The sequence below is a fragment of the Cladophialophora psammophila genome, assembly GCF_000585535.1.
Source record: "Cladophialophora psammophila CBS 110553 chromosome Unknown aczJe-supercont1.11, whole genome shotgun sequence".
NCBI classification, from domain to species: Eukaryota; Fungi; Ascomycota; class Eurotiomycetes; order Chaetothyriales; family Herpotrichiellaceae; genus Cladophialophora; species Cladophialophora psammophila.
In genome coordinates, this window is record NW_006912932.1 from 287,503 (window position 1) to 307,793 (window position 20,291).

The 20,291-nt window shown below is 50.0% G+C and overlaps 7 protein-coding genes across 7 annotated transcripts; 5 read left to right on the plus strand and 2 right to left on the minus strand.

Moving 5' to 3' along the window:
- Positions 1-1,512: 1,512 nt before the first annotated feature.
- A1O5_07318 (uncharacterized protein) lies at positions 1,513-1,728 on the plus strand (the record flags this gene model as incomplete). The annotated part of the gene is made up of 1 exon (XM_007747907.1): positions 1,513-1,728. A coding segment is annotated over one exon (216 nt), but the record flags the coding sequence as incomplete, so codon positions are not given.
- Positions 1,729-4,871: 3,143 nt separating this feature from the next.
- On the plus strand, positions 4,872-5,383 carry A1O5_07319 (uncharacterized protein; the record flags this gene model as incomplete). The annotated part of the gene is made up of 2 exons (XM_007747908.1): positions 4,872-4,915; positions 5,002-5,383. The coding sequence occupies 2 exons, from the start codon at positions 4,872-4,874 to the stop codon at positions 5,381-5,383; spliced, it is 426 nt and encodes a 141-aa protein (XP_007746098.1).
- Positions 5,384-9,104: 3,721 nt separating this feature from the next.
- On the plus strand, positions 9,105-10,322 carry A1O5_07320 (uncharacterized protein; the record flags this gene model as incomplete). Its single annotated transcript, XM_007747909.1, has 3 exons — positions 9,105-9,383; positions 9,435-9,680; positions 9,732-10,322. 3 exons carry the CDS (start codon positions 9,105-9,107, stop codon positions 10,320-10,322), a joined length of 1,116 nt encoding a protein of 371 aa, XP_007746099.1.
- A 74-nt stretch (positions 10,323-10,396) lies between these two features.
- A1O5_07321 (uncharacterized protein) lies at positions 10,397-11,488 on the minus strand (the record flags this gene model as incomplete). Its single annotated transcript, XM_007747910.1, has 5 exons — positions 10,397-10,584; positions 10,645-10,938; positions 11,068-11,302; positions 11,363-11,383; positions 11,447-11,488. The coding sequence occupies 5 exons, from the start codon at positions 11,486-11,488 to the stop codon at positions 10,397-10,399; spliced, it is 780 nt and encodes a 259-aa protein (XP_007746100.1).
- A 571-nt stretch (positions 11,489-12,059) lies between these two features.
- On the plus strand, positions 12,060-12,845 carry A1O5_07322 (uncharacterized protein; the record flags this gene model as incomplete). The annotated part of the gene is made up of 3 exons (XM_007747911.1): positions 12,060-12,300; positions 12,355-12,637; positions 12,686-12,845. The coding sequence occupies 3 exons, from the start codon at positions 12,060-12,062 to the stop codon at positions 12,843-12,845; spliced, it is 684 nt and encodes a 227-aa protein (XP_007746101.1).
- A 3,236-nt stretch (positions 12,846-16,081) lies between these two features.
- A1O5_07323 (uncharacterized protein) lies at positions 16,082-17,503 on the plus strand (the record flags this gene model as incomplete). Its single annotated transcript, XM_007747912.1, has 1 exon — positions 16,082-17,503. The coding sequence occupies one exon, from the start codon at positions 16,082-16,084 to the stop codon at positions 17,501-17,503; it is 1,422 nt and encodes a 473-aa protein (XP_007746102.1).
- Positions 17,504-17,706: 203 nt separating this feature from the next.
- On the minus strand, positions 17,707-18,997 carry A1O5_07324 (uncharacterized protein; the record flags this gene model as incomplete). The annotated part of the gene is made up of 3 exons (XM_007747913.1): positions 17,707-17,993; positions 18,055-18,444; positions 18,496-18,997. The coding sequence occupies 3 exons, from the start codon at positions 18,995-18,997 to the stop codon at positions 17,707-17,709; spliced, it is 1,179 nt and encodes a 392-aa protein (XP_007746103.1).
- Between the last annotated feature and the right edge of the window lie 1,294 nt (positions 18,998-20,291).

A 20,291-nucleotide genomic window follows, 5' to 3' on the forward strand; every position in this document is an offset into this window, starting at 1 on the left:
ATCTTGCGACACGACAAAGATGTCTTTTGGCCGGAAATATGTCCAGCTTTTGCTTGGTTTTGGTTTTGGAGGTGTGAAAGACTGTCCGATACATGAACAATCGAGGCCTGCGCTGTGACTGCTGAGGCGTTTGCTTCTGCGTGGGATGGGGTGAGGACTGCGGATTCGACAATCCGAGCAGGAGGAGTGGGGAAACCGGGCTCGAGATTGAGACGATACTGGGGTCCTGAGGACGTGATGATGATGGTGATGAGATTATCTGGCGAGGGCGAGAGATTCTCGACCACTGAATAGGGTGGAAGTAATGACGATGAGAGAAAAGAGAGAAGAGAAAAGAGTCGAGGAAGGAGGCGAAGAGAAATATTATTATGGCGGGACTAGGCGCTACGTCTGGGTAGGGACTAGGGCGAGGATGTCGGCTGCGCTAAAGGTCAGTTAACCAGAGTCACCGAGGAGGACCTGGGACAGAGGCTTACCAGCAATTTTGTCACCGGGGGGAGCTTCGGATGGGCAAGGCAAACTGCAGGAAGCTGTGTTGGTTGGTGTGAATGAAGTGGATGATGGAATGGCTGGACGAAATGAAAAGCTGTGCCCGGGTCGTGACGGCGGCATAGTGGAGGGCGAGGGCGAGAGTGACACCCAGCCGAGATGCATAAAATTCCGGGACATGCAGGCGGCAGACAATTCATTGAACAGAAGAGCTGCTGCACGGGCATCTACCTGGGTATAGGGGCGCCTCCCTGAGCACCTCTCGGGGCACCTACCGGGTACCCAGTACTTGTACATACCTCGTTAGGCACCCAAGGCAGCTGGGCGGGGTGCCTGTTCCCACCATGCGCCGAAAGGCTCACACACAACAATGTGCAACGGCGTCCGCCTTGACCACGTGCTACAACACGTGATTTACTTTATGTCCATGGCGAGATGTTCCATTCGTTGGTGTTGGAGGATTGTGGGAAGCTTTGGCCACAAGCAGTCACGTGTTCGCGTTCAAAAAGTTTTACCGAGACAGGCACCTCGGAAATGTCATTCAAGGTCTCAGAGCGCCAATCCCTCATTGCCGGTCGTTTTACGGCAAGGCGTAATATACTTTCAGTCACTCCCTTACCCATTCAGCACTTATCTCTTTATTGACCAATACTTTGCGTAGCGTGGCACGCCTTTGGCTATGAACAGCGCTGATTGGCTCTGTGTGACCGAGACCGAACCAGTCCAAGCTACCCAGGTATCATGGAGACGAAAGATCCATAATACCGCGACATTATCCCCGGAAAGTCCGTGTGGCTAGGTACAGGAGTGTCTGGGCATTTTTCGCCATTGATGATTATAGTGCTGTGAAGGTAGCCCTCAAGACAGGCATTGAATACAGGGACAGCGAACTACTCGAGAGCATCTTGGCTGAGCGTAGGATTCTTTACCGACCTGGAAAAGCATGAGCGAGAACGCGAGCTTAAATACACAATCAACCGTGGACTGGTCCTCGAAAGGCTAGTGGAGAGGTTAAGAGATTGACTGAGCGATCTTCGAAAGCGCAACAAGCTACCTTCTACCGAGGAGGCATTCAGATGGTCAATCCAGGCAGCAGAGGGATCTGCCTACATGCAAGAGAAAGGTGTTATTCAATATGATATACGCTGTCACAAGCTCCTTCTGGACAAGCATGACAATGTCAAGTTCTGCGATTTCGGCGGGTCATCAATCGACGGCTCCGTTCCTCGAGCAGAGCCTGAGATTATCGCGGTTCTGAAAGTGCTTCGAGAAGAGACAAATACAGGTACAAAACCAGGTGGGGCGATCGACGGTCTCACACGACAGGTGATGTGCTTCCTAGCGCACAGGGATCAGGTTGCCTTGCTTTCCTCTGCTGGTATATAACCATCCCTGTCGCAGCAATACTGCTCCGTCCCTCTGGAAGATTCTAAACACAGCCTCATTAATGATGATTACCTAGGATCTCTCAAAGAGATAAATATATCTTGGTCCTCCCTTCGCACACCTTCACATATCGGGCACGCCAATGTCGTTTTGTGCCTTCTTGATTTGGGTGTTCGCAGAGAAGGTAGGTTTTTTTTTTTTTTCTTTCTGCTGACTGCATGCTGCTCTGTTGCCGCCTGCTTGCATCCTTTGTACCGGGCGGTTGTGTCTGTGTACTTTGACATTTTTCTGTTGACGAGTTCGGGCGAAAATTGTTTGACAATCTCAAGGGTAGGACGATAGGTCGTGGAAGGCAGAGCAATGAATCGCAATTGTCCCGTTCTAGTTGGAAGACAGGGGCTATTTCAAGCAATCGCGGCTTGGTGAGAACATTGGAATGGAACAATGGCAGTGGCTAGACTTGTCAAGTCGACTTGCCAATCCTCGAACAGCAGTCTCGGTTCTATAAAGTGTTGCGTCGCAACTGAAGGAGACGTGCGAATCGTGGTCCAGGACTGCATTTTCACAAACCACTTCCACTTGCCGGGATGGTCGTGCGTGGCTCACTTCCACTGCCCACATGTCTGTGTCACTTCAATAATCAAAGAATGGTACCTCCCCCCATTTACCAATTCAGCTGATAACGTTACGAGAGGTGCTGCAATGGGAGAGCCCCACTTACTCAAGGAACTTTTGGCGAAGAAACCAGCACAAGACGATCCCGGCGTCGACGATCAGGGAGTCGTTAGAAATGCACACTGAGTGCAAGAAACTTATTTAAAGTGGGCATTTGGAGATTTGCGAGAGAAAATGTAATAATGTTATGGGTATATGGAGTATGCATTCGCGCAAGACGCTTCTCAAGAATACTTCATAGGTTGTGAACTGGATTCTCCTTGGTGTTTCTGGAGGAGCAAGAATGATGAGAGTACCAAAACAACAACGATGCTGATTGAGATCGACAAAGCCTCACGAAGACTGGAGAAGGAAGAGCATGGGCGTCTATCGAGCAACAAAGAGAGCAAGACAGAGCAAGCGGATTATTCAGCAGTGCTATATACCTAGCACGGTCATTTACTACCTCCGACGACGGGGTGTAATCAACATCTATTGAAAAATAGGTCAGGTATACACCTTACCTAGTGGCTATCGCTGTGTCGTGGCGCTGGTCCCATTAAGTTAAACCACCTGCTTGATTCGTCGGCTGCAACCCCATATTGTAAGGATTCCTGCTCCGGGGATTATCACTTTTCGATTACCTACACATCAGCCTCATTGCCCGGTCACAAATGGGGGCCGATTCTCAGAGTGCTGGTCTTCAATATAAACCGTACAAATCTAAAGTCACAGGGCATACTCAATACAGGTTACTCATGTTGTTTGTCTCACCAGCTTTTTTTTTTTTGGTTGCGGACGAAGAGAAATTCGAGTGAGGGAAGACACCCTGCATTTATACCTGTCTCTCTATTTGTCATGCCTACACAACGCAGCTGACAGCATCCAGCCTAGCCTTGGTAATCAATTCTGAGAGGAAACTGAGGCGTGTTTCAACGGCATCTGTGGCCGGTGAGACCTTTGCAACCCGTTGGGCTTCAGTACTTTTGGACAAGGTTAAGAAGAAATGTTTTCCAGATGAATGATCCGTCCATTAGTTAGATAGCCTTTTTCATCGTAGGCATCATCAGGACACGTCTCAGGAGATTCTATAGCTGTCAGTCGCTCATTGCTCGAGTCCCTGTCAATGTCTCTCTGAGCCCGTAATGAGTAATAATTGGTCAGTCGTATCACTTCCCACAACTCTGTTCGCATGGTATCCATTTGTCGATTTGCTGTTCCGTCCGTCGAGGACAGATGCATTCCTTTCTCAGGAAGACTAATTCGAACCTTGCCATCCTCCGCCTCGACTCTCTTCTGAGCACCAGCTTTGGTACCAGCATCCCGCTAGAAATAGCCGTTCTTCGAAAGGCGACACCTGCATTAAACCGTAACTGGCTATATAACCCCTTGGCGGATAGAGTAGCGGCCGTCTTCAAGGCCCGTCCCAAATCCATGTGGGACTCGTAGGAGTCGGTACATAGGTACAAGTAGGTCACACAGCGAAAAGCCTAGGAACGAGTATGACTGTATGACATTTCTAGCCGAGCGGGCCTGTGTGGAGTGATAAGCGGGAATACGGCCTCCGTCTGAAACGAGTACGGAGTCTATTCGGTAGACGAGCAGCGACCCCCGCTTTCATCCCACTCCGGACTAGCGTAGACGCCTCATTCGACTACTCACCTCCATAGCACCTTGAAGAGCCGAACACATGATCGAGGCTTCATTAGGGATTGCTGCTGATACCTAATGCTACGACTCTACCGAAGGCTTTGCTCACTTTTCAGCTTTATCGTTCGCTTGATGTTCGTGTTTCCCGAGGGATCGTGCGAGGAGAAAAACTCCAGTCAACTTCCTCTGCCTGGATACCTGGCCATACTACATCGAGCAAGTTTTGTGAGAACAGGACGGTACTCCTTGAGTCGGAGACCGTAGGCAGCTGCTAATCAGTCAGCGTGCTCTATATGAGGTTAAGTCAGGGAAGTCACCTCTGCCCCTAACTCCATTTGTGCATTTGAAGAGGGCTATGCCGACCTTGCTGCCGGTGGCATATAGTAATCTTGTATGATATTCGACACAAAGATCCCATCTCGCCCTCGTCGGCGGCACATTTCCAGCCCCGACGGGATGCCTCACGCGTCAGCCTCACAGATAGTGGCGGAAACGTCAAAGAAAACTAAAGCCAAAAAAAATCTCCTATTTTGGTACAGGGTGAAAATAGATATCGGTCTCGGTGTGATTACCGGTGAGATCCCCAGAAGATAAATACTCCGTTCTCTTTGGGCGATGTCGGACTTCTTCTTTCTCCAGCACCCAAGCAAAGCGATACAGACGAGAGTAAACACCTAGCAAAGAACACAAACATGGCAAGTTTAGGCGGTCCAGATGGTGCCGAGAGTCAATCAGGGTAAGGAGATACCCCCCTCTTCGACACAATGACATCCTCGTCACTTGCAACAGCCCACTGACCTTTTTGATTTCATCTGCCCACAGAGCTCAAGGCGTCCTCGAAGAAATCACCCAGTATCAAGACCAAATAGAGCAGATCATCCTCCTGCTGCAGCACGTCGACAGCCTCCACCTCTCCAGCATCTCCAGGGACGGCGACCTGGTGGCCGACTTCCAGGTCATCGAAGGTGAGCTGGGAGTCGTGCAGACCTCGGGTTCCTTCGACTCGGCCCAGTTCGAACAAGAGCTTGTGGAATACGGGGCGCATATGCCGCACACCACCGGCATGCTGCGCAGACTCACGTCCGAGGGAGTCTTTGAGGGAAGCGGTGACCAAGAGTTGGAGACGGCTGCGCAAATGGTCCTGGAGTGGCAGTCGGCGACTGGGCAGGATATTCAGGGAGTCAACGCTGGCTATCACCAATAGCTATCCTGACTCCGAGGTGCGGGGGGCTTGCGGCGTTTACTGCCCAGTGAAGATTGCTTTCCTGGTTCGTTCTGTTCATGGAACAACCAACATGAACTGCTCCTACGTGGTTAACATTGGATTGATTGTGGATAGGAGACGAATGTTGACGCTTTCCTTCCTCTTTGCAATCTGTATGGCTCCCCTGTGATCCTTGTGGTGCGTTCGCCAGCTTCGACCTTCCCATGGAGGGAACTAATCTCCTGGATGGCCAAGTAAGAATGTCGGAGATATCTATTCGAGCCCTGACAGAGAGTAGCAGGACCAAATTCCAGCTTATTTTAGGTCAAATTGGTTGTGGTGGCAGCTAATTGTCGTGGTGGGAGAGTGGTGGAGTTGCGGCTGATTGGACTCTCGATGTGATAATGGCGTTACACTGCACCTCGTACACCTTATGTTAGGGTCTAAAGAGCGTCTAAACCGGCTCCGGCCATAATAGTCATCGTCCGCCTCAACGTCTCCTTGCCACGCTGCAAACGAACTCGTGTCTTCAATGGGTGAGTTATTCCCTTCCCGCTGCCTTGACCGCTTGGCTTGGAAATTTTCACGGTAAGGTCTTAAAGGAGCAAAGCTGAAAAGTTTCACAAAGTGTGATTCGCGCCGGTGGAGGCGGGATGACTGCTCAAGCTGTCCTGACCAGCGATCCATATGTTCAAAGTTGGCTAGGAGTTCTGGGTGCGAATGACGCTTTCTCGTGAAGTATCTGCAAACAGGTCGCGCGCCATCATGACGCCATTGTGGAGTCGTTATCTATTTCAAAAGTACCAGTTTCTGCCCAAGGCCAAGCTGCATCGCCTTTCCAGTCATGAGACCATGAACATATGCCTCACCAATTAGCACAGATTTCTCCGCTGAAAATCCTAGTCTCAAGATGAACGGTATATCGGAGCCTCGTAGGAAAGCGACACGATCTCCAACGCAGGTCGCTCCAGGCATGAGACAAAAAGCTTTCTGCCGTGTCAATGCAAGTCGACGGCCAACCGCAGTTTTGAAATAAGTCGCCATGAACATGTTTTTGAAGCAGAGGTGATTCCTGACATCTTTTTCCCAGGTCGAAATTTCTGAATCTAGCTCTCGAGGCGGGCCCGTTTCGCCCATGCTTGCGCTAGTGACAGTCTCATTCGGGGCGCCGAAAGTTGGATTCTATTTTATTTTCATTTTTTTTTTAACTTTTCGAGAGAGTGATCCTGTGAGACGGGGGGACAACTTGATGAAAGTTCTCTGTACTTTCAGAATACTCGGGCTTCTCCTGATCACCTTGAGTATAAAGTTCGTAAGTATTTTCGAATTCCCGGTCGATAGATTCTTCAAACCAATCTAGAGGGAGGTCAGCAACTACGGCAGTGTCGACAGTATCTAATTTAGATTTGCCCGCAAGGAGAGTCTTCCAGAGAGCTGCCATGCGCGGCTCTTCCGACCAGGAAGAGGTTCTGGGCAGTTTTTGGAGCAGATGAAACCATTCAGAAGACACTGGATGACGGCCGGGGCGCTTTCCGTCTCGTCCTTTATAAAGAAGCTTACTGTGACGGCAAGCAGAGAATAAAGACGATTGATCGAATCTAGACAGAGTCAGGACTTCTGACAATACTTCTCAGTGCACCTAGACCTAGCACTCTGTCTTCTGCCACGTGTGGCCTCGAACTCTCGACTCCGAATGAGCAGCTCCTCGAGGTATGCGAACGCATGTTGGTGATCCTGAACACCCCAGCCCCTTCAAAACTACGTTTGCGAAAAGAGGTGAAAGAGGACTATTGGCCGTGTCTGTGGCCGCTAGATCTGTTAGGATTCAGTCGAGGTCACTAGATGCAATCTGATCTGGATATGTGCCTTCAGAAGCTTCACGTTCTTGAAACCTTAGAGGATATCGTCCTATGAAAGAAGCCGCAGAAGCTGTGGTATTGTCTTCAACACCAAGGGAGACAATGACTTCTCTAGCTCCCGCGTAAATATAAGCCATAATCGCGACTTGGGAGCGTCGCTCGTTACAGTCTTGTAGATAGATGCAAATCAGCATAGTGTGGACGAAAGGGCAAGCCAGGTTACCGAGCCCCGAGCCCAATAGAGGGGCCCAAAAACCAACCCGCCTTCAAGAGAGATTTTCCACTTTTGAGCCCAGCTTCGCGCTCATCACTCTCGACTATTGTTGCTTGGAGTCGAAGAGAATTCCATATTTACGTTTCTGCCAACCCTACGATTACTGCTTGGAGTTCAAGTTATTTCCTTTTTCAAATCCTCCGTCACCTGATAGCCTACTCTTACCTGCTACAGTGCGGCTTCAACATCATTTCTATTGTCACCCGCTAGAATATGGAGATACTTGGACGTACATCCCGAAGCTCTACCAAAAGCTTGGCAGAGCGGCGTCATGAATTGAGCATGATGATGGGCTCCGTGGTGTTGCTGGCGAACCCAACGCGCTGGGCTCAATACTCCATCGGCCTTTGAGGAGTTTGGGTAGAGTTTCGCCATTAGAACCTACAGGAGTTAGACGCAGAATTCCAGGTAAAATTAGCACAGGCTATTATACCTCCCCCCCGATTTCATCTGGATATACTCAGCTCAAAACACCATCCCTTAATTGCAAACCTTACGTTGTTAGCTGGCAGGTGCAGCCACGTAAAAGAGACATCAGGGTTGGTTTTGTTGGGCGGAAATGGATGTTTCTCGAGAAATTCGTTGGCGGCAGAGTCTTTAGTAGAAGCCTGTTGGATACCGGATTGGAGGGTGAAAGTGACCATTGTCGCCGTCAATCTCTCATCTACATTCGGTGAGCCGTGGGTGACTCCCCGGGCCAGGGTGGGTGAGTACTTGGTGAGTACTTGGTGAGTACCGGTTGAGCCGGCTGAGCCGTGGGTCTTGTTCGCTTAATCATCATAGACAACTTTCTCCGAGATTTGGCGTATCCTAGTTGTGGTGACTGACTAATCCTCTGCTCAGATCGGCCCGATATGACGGGCGCGGACTGGGGTGAATAATTCCATGAGAACACTCCTACGTCAGCATATAAACATCGCAAACATCGCATCAGAGAAGATTCACGGCGCGTCATGAACTCAGGTTGAACCTATATCGAGTCAGGGCTATGATAAGAGTCCAGCAGTCTCTACGACTTAGAGGATGAGCATGTGGGCTTGGCCCACAAGGATGTCGCCATGGGAATAAAAGGGTGTTGGACTTGCAGAGGTAAACACATCAAGAGTGGATAAGCTCCCATACGAACGTCAATGGGCTGATTTCTGCTTAGAGCGCAAAGTTCGATGTGACTCGCATTGGCCGAGATGTGACAATTGCACGAAGGCGCGGCGCGTCTGTCAAGGCTATGGCATCCAGCTGTCCTGGCCTCGAGATGGCGACCGAAAAAGAGCAATCATCTCGCGAGATACGCGCCGCGCAGGGAAGACTCTTCAATCAAATGTCAAGGGGTTCTTGAATTCATCTTCCTGGGACATGTCGCTATCGGAGGAGTTAGAGAACGGAAGGATTTCTGGTGAAAATCGCCTCCGACACACCGTCAAGCAGCTTGATACTAACGGCAGGTACCTGTAGCTCGTTACCTTCGGACCATGAAAGTCCCTCGCCCGACCTATCTATCGCCCACCGTCATAAACAGGGAAGAGTCGCATTTACTGGGGTTCTGTATGTAGGGTGACTCTCCAGACCCAATCATCAAACTGACCAAAACATGTCAGTCAACGAATCAAGATCACTGATACTAGGACCTACCGACGAGGAGGTTTTGGCACAATTTATCTTGACAATTGCCTTCTCAGATCCATCCGATGCGACCAATCCAGTCCTACAAGGCGTGTTTGCTCTCGCATCACTACAGCTTCACGGTAGCTTGAAGAGTTTTCGCTACAAGCATCTTGTCATATCATCAGTTAAAGAGTCAATCAACTGGCTCGACGAGAAGACGCTGCTTCAGAACCTGATGGCAACGATGCTTTTGTATCATTATGAGGTAGTATCACCCGGTCTGCACAGGCTTGCCATGGTCGTCTAACGATCACAGCTCTCACTCGAATCAAACTCCAAAGGGAGTTGGGTAATATATCTATGCGCAGTGAAAAGGATTATCAACACGTCACCAGCAATTCAAAAGCTGGTTCGGCAAGAATATTCCGTCTTCCTTGATTGGATTTATTATCACGAGGTCCTCGCAGAGTTCACAATCAGGCATTGGAAGGTACCTTATGAAGGTTGCGGCTTTGCTCCAACAGCAAGATCACCCAGAGCCATCGAAGGAGGCGGTCCAAAGGTAAATGGATGCCTTTTGCACTTTCTCCGGCATCATCTAATACTGCGGCAGGGAGACGACAACATCGGCTGTCCAACTGATGTGCTCCAGCTCGTTGTACATACATGTAGACGAGCTCTCGTCGCGAAACCCTCCGAGATGAATTATGCGAATGCTGGAATGGAGCGCACGAAGGTGCTGGAAGAGAACATTTCCAGGGCAGTAGGAGATTATGGCCCCATTCACGTCCCATCTGCGACCCCGATAGACCGAGATACCATGGTCGCCGATCTTCATCGACTCGCGTGCTTGATATATGTCAATCGGGCGGTCCACGGCGTTTCGGGAACAGAATTCCGTCATAGGCGACTTGTGAGAGAGGGAATATTGCTGTTGACCAAGATGACAACATGCCAGAACGCGTGGCCACTGTTCATTATCGCCTGCGAAGCAGTTGGCGATGATCAGCGCCTGGCTATCCTGGACGTCTTTGAACAAAGTCGGCAAGATCGAAGACGAAGATCAAGTCACATCCATCTTATTCAGCATATGGTTGGGGCGATGTGGAACCAGCATGATCTCAATGCAGAGAACCCGGTCGATTACCTAACAATTTTCGATGCGGTTGTTGGTGGAGTTCCATTCATACCACCATTCGCCTGAGTTCAGGTCATGGCCCCGTCATTTCCATCCACTGTTCTGATATTCTATCAAGATAGGTCCATTCAGCTTGTGGACTAGAACCACTCATCATGATTTCCGTGATGTGTTACAAATTTCCCACTGTTCGCTTCCGTCAAGCTCTGAATCACCTGAAGCTGATGGGTGACTGATTCATCTACCGAAATCGGACCATTGACACTTGGGTCGAGCTTTCGAAATGCATTTAGCATGAATTTACGTATAGCCGGGTCGCCTGTGACGGCTCGAGCTGTTCTGAGTCAGTCATTGGTGCCGACACGATTCGCCTTGTGGATTGACGGACCAGCATCTGTGTTTACCCATCCTGGACTCAGTGACAGCATCTTGATGCCGTCTTGGGTCAATTCAGCGCCGAACTTGGTGGTGACGATGTTCATGCCAGCCTTGCTGATAGAATATCCCAGCAAAGTAGAAAGGCCAGTGACACGAGTGAACTCAACGTCTCCACTCTGACTGGAAATGAATATGATCTTCTTCTCTTTGCCGTTACGAACGAGATCGAGGAAGCAGTTGATGACGTAGATGTTGCTGATCAGGTTTGTTTTGATCTGTGTGCAGTCAACTTTTGCTGGTAGCGCTCAAGTGCTAGCTGAAGGATCATACGTTCTCATTAATCTCCTTCTCCAGCGCTTCCTCCTTGCCATGACTGCACGGTATCAGCAAATTGAATACACAAGCGGATCAGGCCCGTTCACTCACAAAACACTTGGCGGTAGCGCGCTGGTCTCTGGCCCTGCGGAGCCAGCGTTGAGAATCAAGACATCAAGCGATCCGGCCGTTACTTTAGAGATTTCAGCGGCAGCCTGATCCAATTTCCTCGGGTCGGAGATATCGGTCACTACAATGTGGATGTTTTTGCGCTTTGCAGCAAGCTCCTCAAGCGGACCGGCAGTTCCTCGACTCCGAATGATGGCAAACACTTGGTTCTTCGGATTGACAGACTTTGGCGGCGCAGTCAGTGGCATGCCTTGCCAAGACTACCATTGTAACGATAGACTCACAAGATTATCGACGAAACCGAGCTGCCAAGATGCTCTTGTTAGCATGTGAGGATGTGATTGTGGTGTTGATCTGGGGAAGCTTACACCGATGCCTCGCGTCGCGCCGGTGATAGCCCAGGACACCATTTTCAGTTTCGTCGATGTTAGGCAGCGATAAGTGACCAGTATAGAATGTTGAAGAGGGTCAGGATAATATAGATCGTTTTACTCAGTTTGTTTGGTCGTGGGGATGCATCGACAGAATGGGATGCTGTCGCATCCTCTTATACCCATCGCGGGACCCATCGCGATGGGCCATGGAAGTGAGAGGTACCCGGTCGCGTACACTGTAATCACTGGAAAGTATTTGCGAAGTAATATTAATAATTCATGTTTGGTGTGTTCGCTGATACTGTCGAATGGGGATGGCGGTAGAATTATGTAAAGTGAAGCAACTTTCTCCGACTCTCGGGCAAATATTGAAGATGTAAGAAGCTCGATTGCTCAGTAACGCGTCCACCAACCAGAATTCCTGGGATTTCCTCAGAGACTTATCGGAGCAAGAAGTATAAAGGGATCATTTTTCGTGTGGAGGAAAGTCGTAACAGTTCCAGGACTTCAGCATTATTGTTTACAAAGAGTGTCACATTGTGCACAGAGTCCAAAGTCGTCCTACCCCAGCTTCATTTCCAACGAGCTACCTGTGCAACCCGTTACCATGTCCGCACCGTTGCCAGTCACCCTTGTCTTTGGCGCCGGCCAAAACGTAGGAGCCGGCGTCGTCAAAGCCTTCTCTGCCAAAGGATACAGGATAGCAACAGTGTCGCGGACAGCTATGGCAGACGCAAGCGACAAGCGACTCCACATCCAGGCCGACCTGGAGGATCCCGAAAGCGTCTCAATCGTTTTCGAAACCGTCCGCAAGCAACTTGGCCATCCAAGCGTAGTTGTCTACAACGGTTCGTTACTGAGGCTGTTCGTTGCTATTATTGATTCGATGCTGATGAAGACAGGCGCGGCGGCCTCGTTCGTGAACAAGGAGGACCCATTGGAAATTTCTCTCAAAAATGCCATCCGTGATATGAATATCAATACCTTCAGCGCTCTCGCTGCGGCAAAAGAGGCCATCAAGTCCTTCGAGGCGCTGCCAAAGGACGCAGCCCGGACCTTTATCTTTACTGGAAATATAACGAATTCTCAGCCAATCCCAGCATTGATGAGCCAGGGAATGGGAAAGAGCGCTACAGCGCACATGATCCAGACGGCAGCGTCAGTCTACGCGGACCGCGGATATAGGTAGTCCATGCCACGTCCTGAGTTACGGCCAAAGGCTAACCGCGGCAGCTTCTATTACGCAGATGAGCGCAAGGCTGATGGTGCTGCTGTGTACCGTGCTATTGATGGAGAGGCACATGGGAAGTTCTATGTGGAGCTTTCCGAGAAGGATCAAGGCCCGTGGCTGGCGACGTTTGTCAAAGGCACCGGTTACGTAGACTTTTCTTAGCGTTCGAACATGTAGGATTCTAAGAAGAGATGGAAATCCACGATAGGCATCACTGTGCCCGTGGAGAAAGCGGTGATTCGGGCACCCGTCCAACAGTATAAGGAAGGTAGTTTGTACTCGACACCGTTTATGAATAAAGATCAAGTCGTCGTAGGTCCACAATGCGAGGAGGACACGAGTAAGGTCGCGAACCATGAAGTTATGTTTCGGTCGGTGCTTATTGACAACAATACCCTCGAGTACCAAGGTACGCCGAACCCACTGATAGATGTAAGCCGACTATCCATGTCTTGATTGAACGAGGCATAATAGACATCCATATCTTACGTAGTTGACCTCACTTCTATCCTCTGCCTTGGTGTCGGAGGAGGTAGTCCTTGTCGGTCACAATCTTCTCGCATGGCTTTGAGGCGCCATTTAACTCAAAATGTTAGGGTTATCTCTCCTAGTAAGAAAGAGACGAAAAGAGGGGAGGACACAAGTGGCCCCGAGCTTCTTACTAGAGATACAGATGTAGTGTTCGGTCGGGGTCCTTCTTCGATTTAGAAACGTACTTCTCCGCATCACGGACTTTTTCGGTTTCGTTGTGTGCTCCTCTCTTGTGTCCGTTGGCTTCAGCACGAGCCCACAGCTCGTCTATCGTGGCGTTGCGCCTGCACATGGTCGGTGTAGAAGTACGAGGTCGCCCCTCACACGCTGAACGAAGCTCGCAGGTTTCGCCGCATTCCACAACATGGTACTGAATGACAGTGACGGTGCGAGGAGGGACGGCTGGTAAAGTGGCTGTGCTTGTACTGTGCTGAGCTGGTGGAGGAGTTCTGCCTATTTTTTTTCCAAAGTGTTTTATCGGTTCTGTCTATCTCCTCAATGCCGCCGACGTGCTATAGCTCTCGAGGCAGGGGGCTTCAAGTAGACGTAGCGCTGGCCAACCGGGCCGTACATTTTGTGGAAAGGCATTGCAGCATCTGGATTCGGCAGGGGGTGAACATCTATCTTGGCATGTCGGAGAAATGAGCGGACTACTGGGTAGTTCCACCCATGTGCACTATCACCACTGCGGTGTGTTGGGTTAGCCATATCAGCCAGGACGCAAGGTAGCCAAAGCGTCTATTCTTACTGGTTGACGATCCGGCCAGTCGCGTGCAGCATCATTTCCAATCAATGATCCCATAGCGAATGACCGTTCGCGCTGTCTCCCGAGGACACCCGCGATATATAAAAGAGATGAAGCCCGACTAGCTGCATGCTGATCAAACGAATTCGAAGGCCAGCACAATCCCGGTGAGTTGGGAAGCTGCAGCACACACCACAGTCTCATGCAAGCCCAATTTCAAGATGCACACCGCCAGCGCAGAGGACACTTAGTCCATCCGCGTCGAGTACGGTTGCTGACTTGGTAGAAAAGAGCGCGACACTGATGTGATGCCATGGAAGAGTCCCGCATCGTTATCCTTGCCATGTGCTGAAGGCAAAAGTAATGCCACAGTGTTCAATGATGCATCCAAGGGCAAGGACCTCGCGGTACTATTCTCAGGTTGGAAGCAACTCAGACAAGTTATCTTCGTCGACACTCACGGCCACGGCCGTGCGCCCGAGATTGCAACCCGCTACGCACAATGGAATTGGTACGGCCAACCGCGGCGGAGTAGATCCAGGACCACAGATATTCTTCATGGCAGGCGGATTGGCTTCGTATTGCAATGCACAATGCTTCGGAAGAGTGCTTTTGCATACTCCGAATCCATATGGTAGGTTACGTCCCCTTCTATTCGAATGTCTATGTGAATGACAAGTCGTCCAGTGACTGGTTGGCCAAAATCTTTGTAGTCAACATACTTCATAGTGCTGGATCTGTCTTTGGACTACCATACCATAGTATCTGAACTGTAGAGTCTCGACAGTAGACCTCGCATTTACCAAAGTGAAATTCAGTGTCACTCGTGGCACTATGTCAAGCTGTTGTTCATTGACAATGTGAAGCTGTAACGCGAGCTTGTACCATCGTGCACGTGCATATTGTCATATCCCTGACAGCTCGCATATATTGTAGCAAGTATGTTTGGCACTTCTTCACAGCAACTAATAACCAATCAAAAGGTCGAAGGAGAAACATTGCATCATTTAGTTAAAGAACACACTCTCTCCGAGGTATCTGGTTATTCTGCGCCCAAACCGCCTCCCAAAAGGCCGCGGAACAGCTGCATTGGCTGCCTCGACTGCAACTTGAACATGTGTGTACAGACCGGGACTGTTTTTACAAGTTCCATGCAAGGTTATATGAGAAACACGTATAATTGTACATGTACCCAGTAATAGCTAAAGTTGTTCCCATTGCGCAATGGTTTTGCACGTGCCAGGAAATCGCGATGCCATACCGGCAGCGTGGGAGGCTCCGAGGTAACGACGGCCTCAAGAAAGGCTGGGTGGCACCCAAAAGTTGTGCTCATACTGTGAAGAACCAACAACTTGCTGAGATGGTAATAGTGCCCCGAAACCCCTGTTGGGGAGCCCCAGAAAGTGTCGGCCGCAAGGGTTCTTCAGGCTTCACGTTTACTAGTTACATAGCGTGACTAATCTGTAGCACTCCCCGCTCCCCGGACAAGTCTAGACCAACCTCCCCGCTCTAAGCCACGCTTCATAAACGAGCCGCTCTGCTCGAGTCCAAGGATTCTTCTGTCAATTGCATCCGGCAATGTGCATTTCGCCCCTTCGGATTTTATCACCCAGTGACTCAAGTATTACCCTCCTTTGGACATTCAATGAACTCGAAGAGACCTGCACCGACAACAAAAGCATGCGACGGGTGTCGCCGCAGAAAGCTAAGAGTGAGTGATATACAATCACCAGCTTTCTTCAGATCCTAATAGATCTGTCTCTGGCAGTGTGTACAAGAAGATTCCAACCGGTTGGAGTCAGGTCATTCGAATTGCGTCCACTGCAAACGGATCAATGTCCCATGTACCTTCAATCTAAGCCGTCGAAAAGGGGGGCCCAAAACCGGAAAGTGAGAATTTCGTTGATTGCATACCAATTCCTTCAATGTTTGCTGACGAATCGGGAGCAGACGAATACGTGCTCTTCAAGCTGAACAGCAGCTTTCAACTTTTCCGGTTGACTTGTGTTCGGCGGTCGCAGATAACTCTGACTACAATGGCGCTTTTCTCTCCAATCTCCACTTGAACAGCATGAATCTGTCGCTTTCTCTTCCGGATGAACCCTCATCCGGCGACTCGACGATGCCACAGGCCTTCAGAAATACTGGAGGATACACAGATGCAGGCTTCCGCGGCGACGATTTCGCCGGAATACAATTTGACGATTATCAAGCATTAACGCTGCCATCTGTTCCAGGGCTCTTTCCCGGGAATGCGTGTAGCAAAACACTGCTTCGGATGCCTGAGTGTGCATATTCAGATGAGCACTATCGGACGTTGCCAGATGATGACTCCTTGCTTTCTACGCAAGAGCTCCTGGACGAGATATCATTCTTCACTGACGAAGCATATGAATGCTATCCTATTCTGCACCCGCACAGCCTGATCAAAAATATCGAGGAAGGAAAACATCTTTCCGACGCCGAGTGTCGTACACTTGCCCTTTCAGTCGTCACGCTGAACGAAGCTCGCAGGTTTCGCCGCATTCCACAACATGGTACTGCCCGTCTGGACTCTCTTCTTGGGACGGTCCATAACCTCAGGCAGAAATCCAATCACGATTATCTTGCCGACCCACCGTCGCTCGATACGGTAACGGTGTCTTGGTGTCTTTTCATGGCGCACATCTTTCGAGGAAATATCTACAAAGCCTTCGCATATTTGACCGAAGCAATAGGCTTTCTAGACCTTATCGACTACCCATCAGACCATCTCGAGTCTATCAGGCTACGACGAATCGAATATATGCTGTACATCACGGAGTCGGGCGCCGTATCTCTCTATGGCCCTCCCAGAAAGCGACGGATTGCAAGACTACCATCGAATTTTCCTGGTCGCGTTGATGATCTAATATTTCCAGATCACTCAGAAAGCGAGGTGTGCAGCCTAGCACAAAACATGGCACAGGAAAAGATGCAGATTTCGGACAGACGGGCAGTGGAGCTGCTGCTTTTGATGGCCCGCCTTCACGCTGCCTCTGGACCGGACGAAGTGGCAAACGTCACAGTCGACGAAAAACTGATGGCGACAATGGCAGGATCGCTCGGAAAGCATGCGAGGACGGGCACTGCCATATCGGAACAGACCGCAGATGTGGCGATAACTCGCCAGTGGAAGCTTGGCTGGCACTGGTGGACAACGCTGGCAGACTTCAGTCCTTTGACCGAGCATAGGACTAGTCTCAATTACACCACGCAGATCCTGGGAATGACCGCGCTCCAATGGGGCAAAACTCTCTCACCGCCACTACTGAGACTTATTGGCATAGGCAAGATCGTTGCGTTAGCGGAGGCAATCCTTCACATTTCATCGACGATTGGGGAGCGTACAAGCTGCACAAATATCATCGGAGACCTGATCCGGATGGTATCCGAAGTCGACTACGAACGGAACTATGCTGTCCAGCTCTATTTTTTGCACCCCTCTGTTTTGGCAGTCCCGCCGATGATCAACTTGAATGACAGTCACAGTACTGAGGTCCATCGTGATCCAGAGGTTGGATAGACCCAGCTAATTCAATCTGGAACCATCATACAACAGAAGAACCAGACTGCGGAGAATCTCTCCTCCGCTTTAAGTGACATGAGCGCTTATCAACAGCCGACCACGGCTGCTCCAGCTTCGATTCTTGTTGTATCAAATAGCTGTATGCGGTCAACACCCCCCCCCCCCCCCCCCCCCCTCCTCTCCCGGGAAGCAATTGTGGCTCAAAAGTCGGTATTCAATGCATAATTCAACACCCTCACTTGATTCATCATGTATTGCTTTGATGCGTGTGCTCTGGGGAAAAGGTCAATCTCGTGTGGGACCCCAGGAATGATTTCCAACTGCGTATCTATTCCGTGATTTCGGAGGTGAAGAGCGTATGCGATACCCTCATCTCGCAAGGTGTCGCAGCCGGCGACGGTGATGTGGACGGAGGGATGGTGCTCTGGGGGAACGGTATGGAGCACAGAGGCATAAGCATGCGAAGGTTGAGAGGCAACGTAGGTTTCTACTTACGAACTTTTAGTGGCGGAATGGTTTACCTCTTACTTGTATTTCTGTGAACTCACCCCAAAGCTTTTCCATGGTAGCAAGAGGCAGTTGTGCCTCTTTGCTTGTGCCAAATCTGATGGCCGAAGCTCCATTCGAACTGACGATTGGCGGATAAAGTGCCGGATGGCATGTCACAGGGACGACCAGGTTAACATGCTTGACGCGAGGGGTGGTGTTTTCCAGGCAATCTTTTAACGCCACGGCGGCGGCGAGGTTCCCTCCAGACGAGAAACCCCAGATTGCGATGCGCCTAAGGTCGATCTTGTATGTGGCTGCGTTGTCCACAGTCCAGTTGAGCGCGGTGTAACAGTCGTTCATTGGGTGTGGGAAAGGGTGCTCGGGAGCGAGTCGGTAATCGACGTTGACAACCACTGCGCGCAATTCGGATGCGAAGAACTTGGCCAATTCTCCTGCCACGTTAGAGATGCTGGGTTATTCATGGCGTATATCTCACTCACCTTCGTCCATCTCGGGCAGGCCATGAGTCCACCCACCTCCATGATACATGATCAATGCAGGCCTCAGGCCAGAACGAATGGACGTATTGTGCGCCGCTGGATCGTATACACGGACTGAAAATCCCATGTCGTTCTGGTATATGACTGGGATACTTCGGATTGAAAGCGAAGCCGTTGGAAGGATGCGCTTCGACACGGGCTTCCTGGGCAGACGCAGATGGACATCTCGAACTTTTTGACGCATTTCGTTATGGTCAGCAATATCACGAGGCGCGCCCATGTCTGCCAGTGGGCTTTTCATAAACTCCTGTCCGTGATTAATATCGAGATCACAACCCATGGTCCTGTCGGCTCTCACCTCGAGGAAGTTTGCATCTCTGTGCTCAATGATGCTAGGATGTGTATCTCCAAAATGTGAACCTTGCTCACTCTCTGAGCCCTCCTCACCGCGATTCATAAAGAGCTCTGTTGACTTTAACTGCGATAACGTGGAGGCAGGCATCTTGCGGACACAAAAATATGCAGCGAAGGAGTTTTAAACCTGGATTTTCACAGTCAAAATATCGAAATGCGCCTATGGAAATACGAGCACCGTCGACTGGGAACCTTTGAACAACTACCAAGGGTGTCTACGTATGCTGGGACACCCCAAAAGCAGTCGGCACCATTCCTTTCAGAGCGACTTTGTAGCTTCCCGAGCCTTCTGTCATCGGAGCACAATTTCGGATACATGCTGGCCACGCTAATAATGCATCGGAGGCATTCTCGGTAGCAAACCCCGGTAGGAATCGTCTCTTCACCAATCAGAGATGCCAGCCGCAAATTCGATCCACATGGAGCCCTCGCATCCTTGCTTAACTTTCTCTGAGATCGTCGCCTCAAGCGTAGCATTGCTTTGATGGAATACAGCTTGGAATCTGCAAACAGGCCGACATATTCCTCAGCCGCTGCAATAGCGGGAACCTTTTACAATTCTTTCTGGTCATTGGTAACCTGTGAACTCTACTATAATGGATGCGCAATTTTCCAAGCTCACAAGGCACATGCCAGAAAACCGAACAGCCGAGGCCCTTTCCACAATATATGCAAGAAGGCAATTCTGTGTCACGGGTACATTCTCAGTTCCCAGACCGACTATCTTCGAAGTGCCTCTGCTTCATATAGGATCCCCATGTAGTGTAATGGGAGAAGTTTGAAGTGGTGGATAACTTTATGATTGGCTGGGGCGTCGACACTAGACTAGGGTTCTTCTTATATAGTCCTCGGGGGCTATCATTCATAGAAGGAATCAATCAATCAAGTTACGAACAGAGAGAACTTCCTTTGGTTGAGTGTGCGTGCTGTGAAGAGGCTATCCCACCGCCGTACGAGTTGATGCCCATGGCTAGTAGCCTCGCCCCAGTTCAGTAGGTAGGTACAGCCAAATCTGAAGGAGGACTTACCATCAAAGCTAAATGTTGGCAACCTCCCTCGCTAGGGCGTCACCTTTGAGGCTTTTCAGAAGATATGAGCACTGGACATGCATCTCCTTATCATCAAACTAAAGCAACTTCTCCTGATAGTAGATATCCCCTTGTCAACCTTGGTCGAAAATGCTTCCTAGTGCTTGTGTCAGATCCGGTGGCCGTATTCATTCTGGTGCTCCATGAGTTTTTCGACAAAGAATAACATCTCTGTTCTCGGCAAGCCCTATCATCATCTCTCCCGGAGTAGTTCCAACAAGCTGTGACGGTTGGGTGGTCAATGACACCTAGCATGCTAATCGCCTCGAAACTGCTGTATACTACAATAGTATT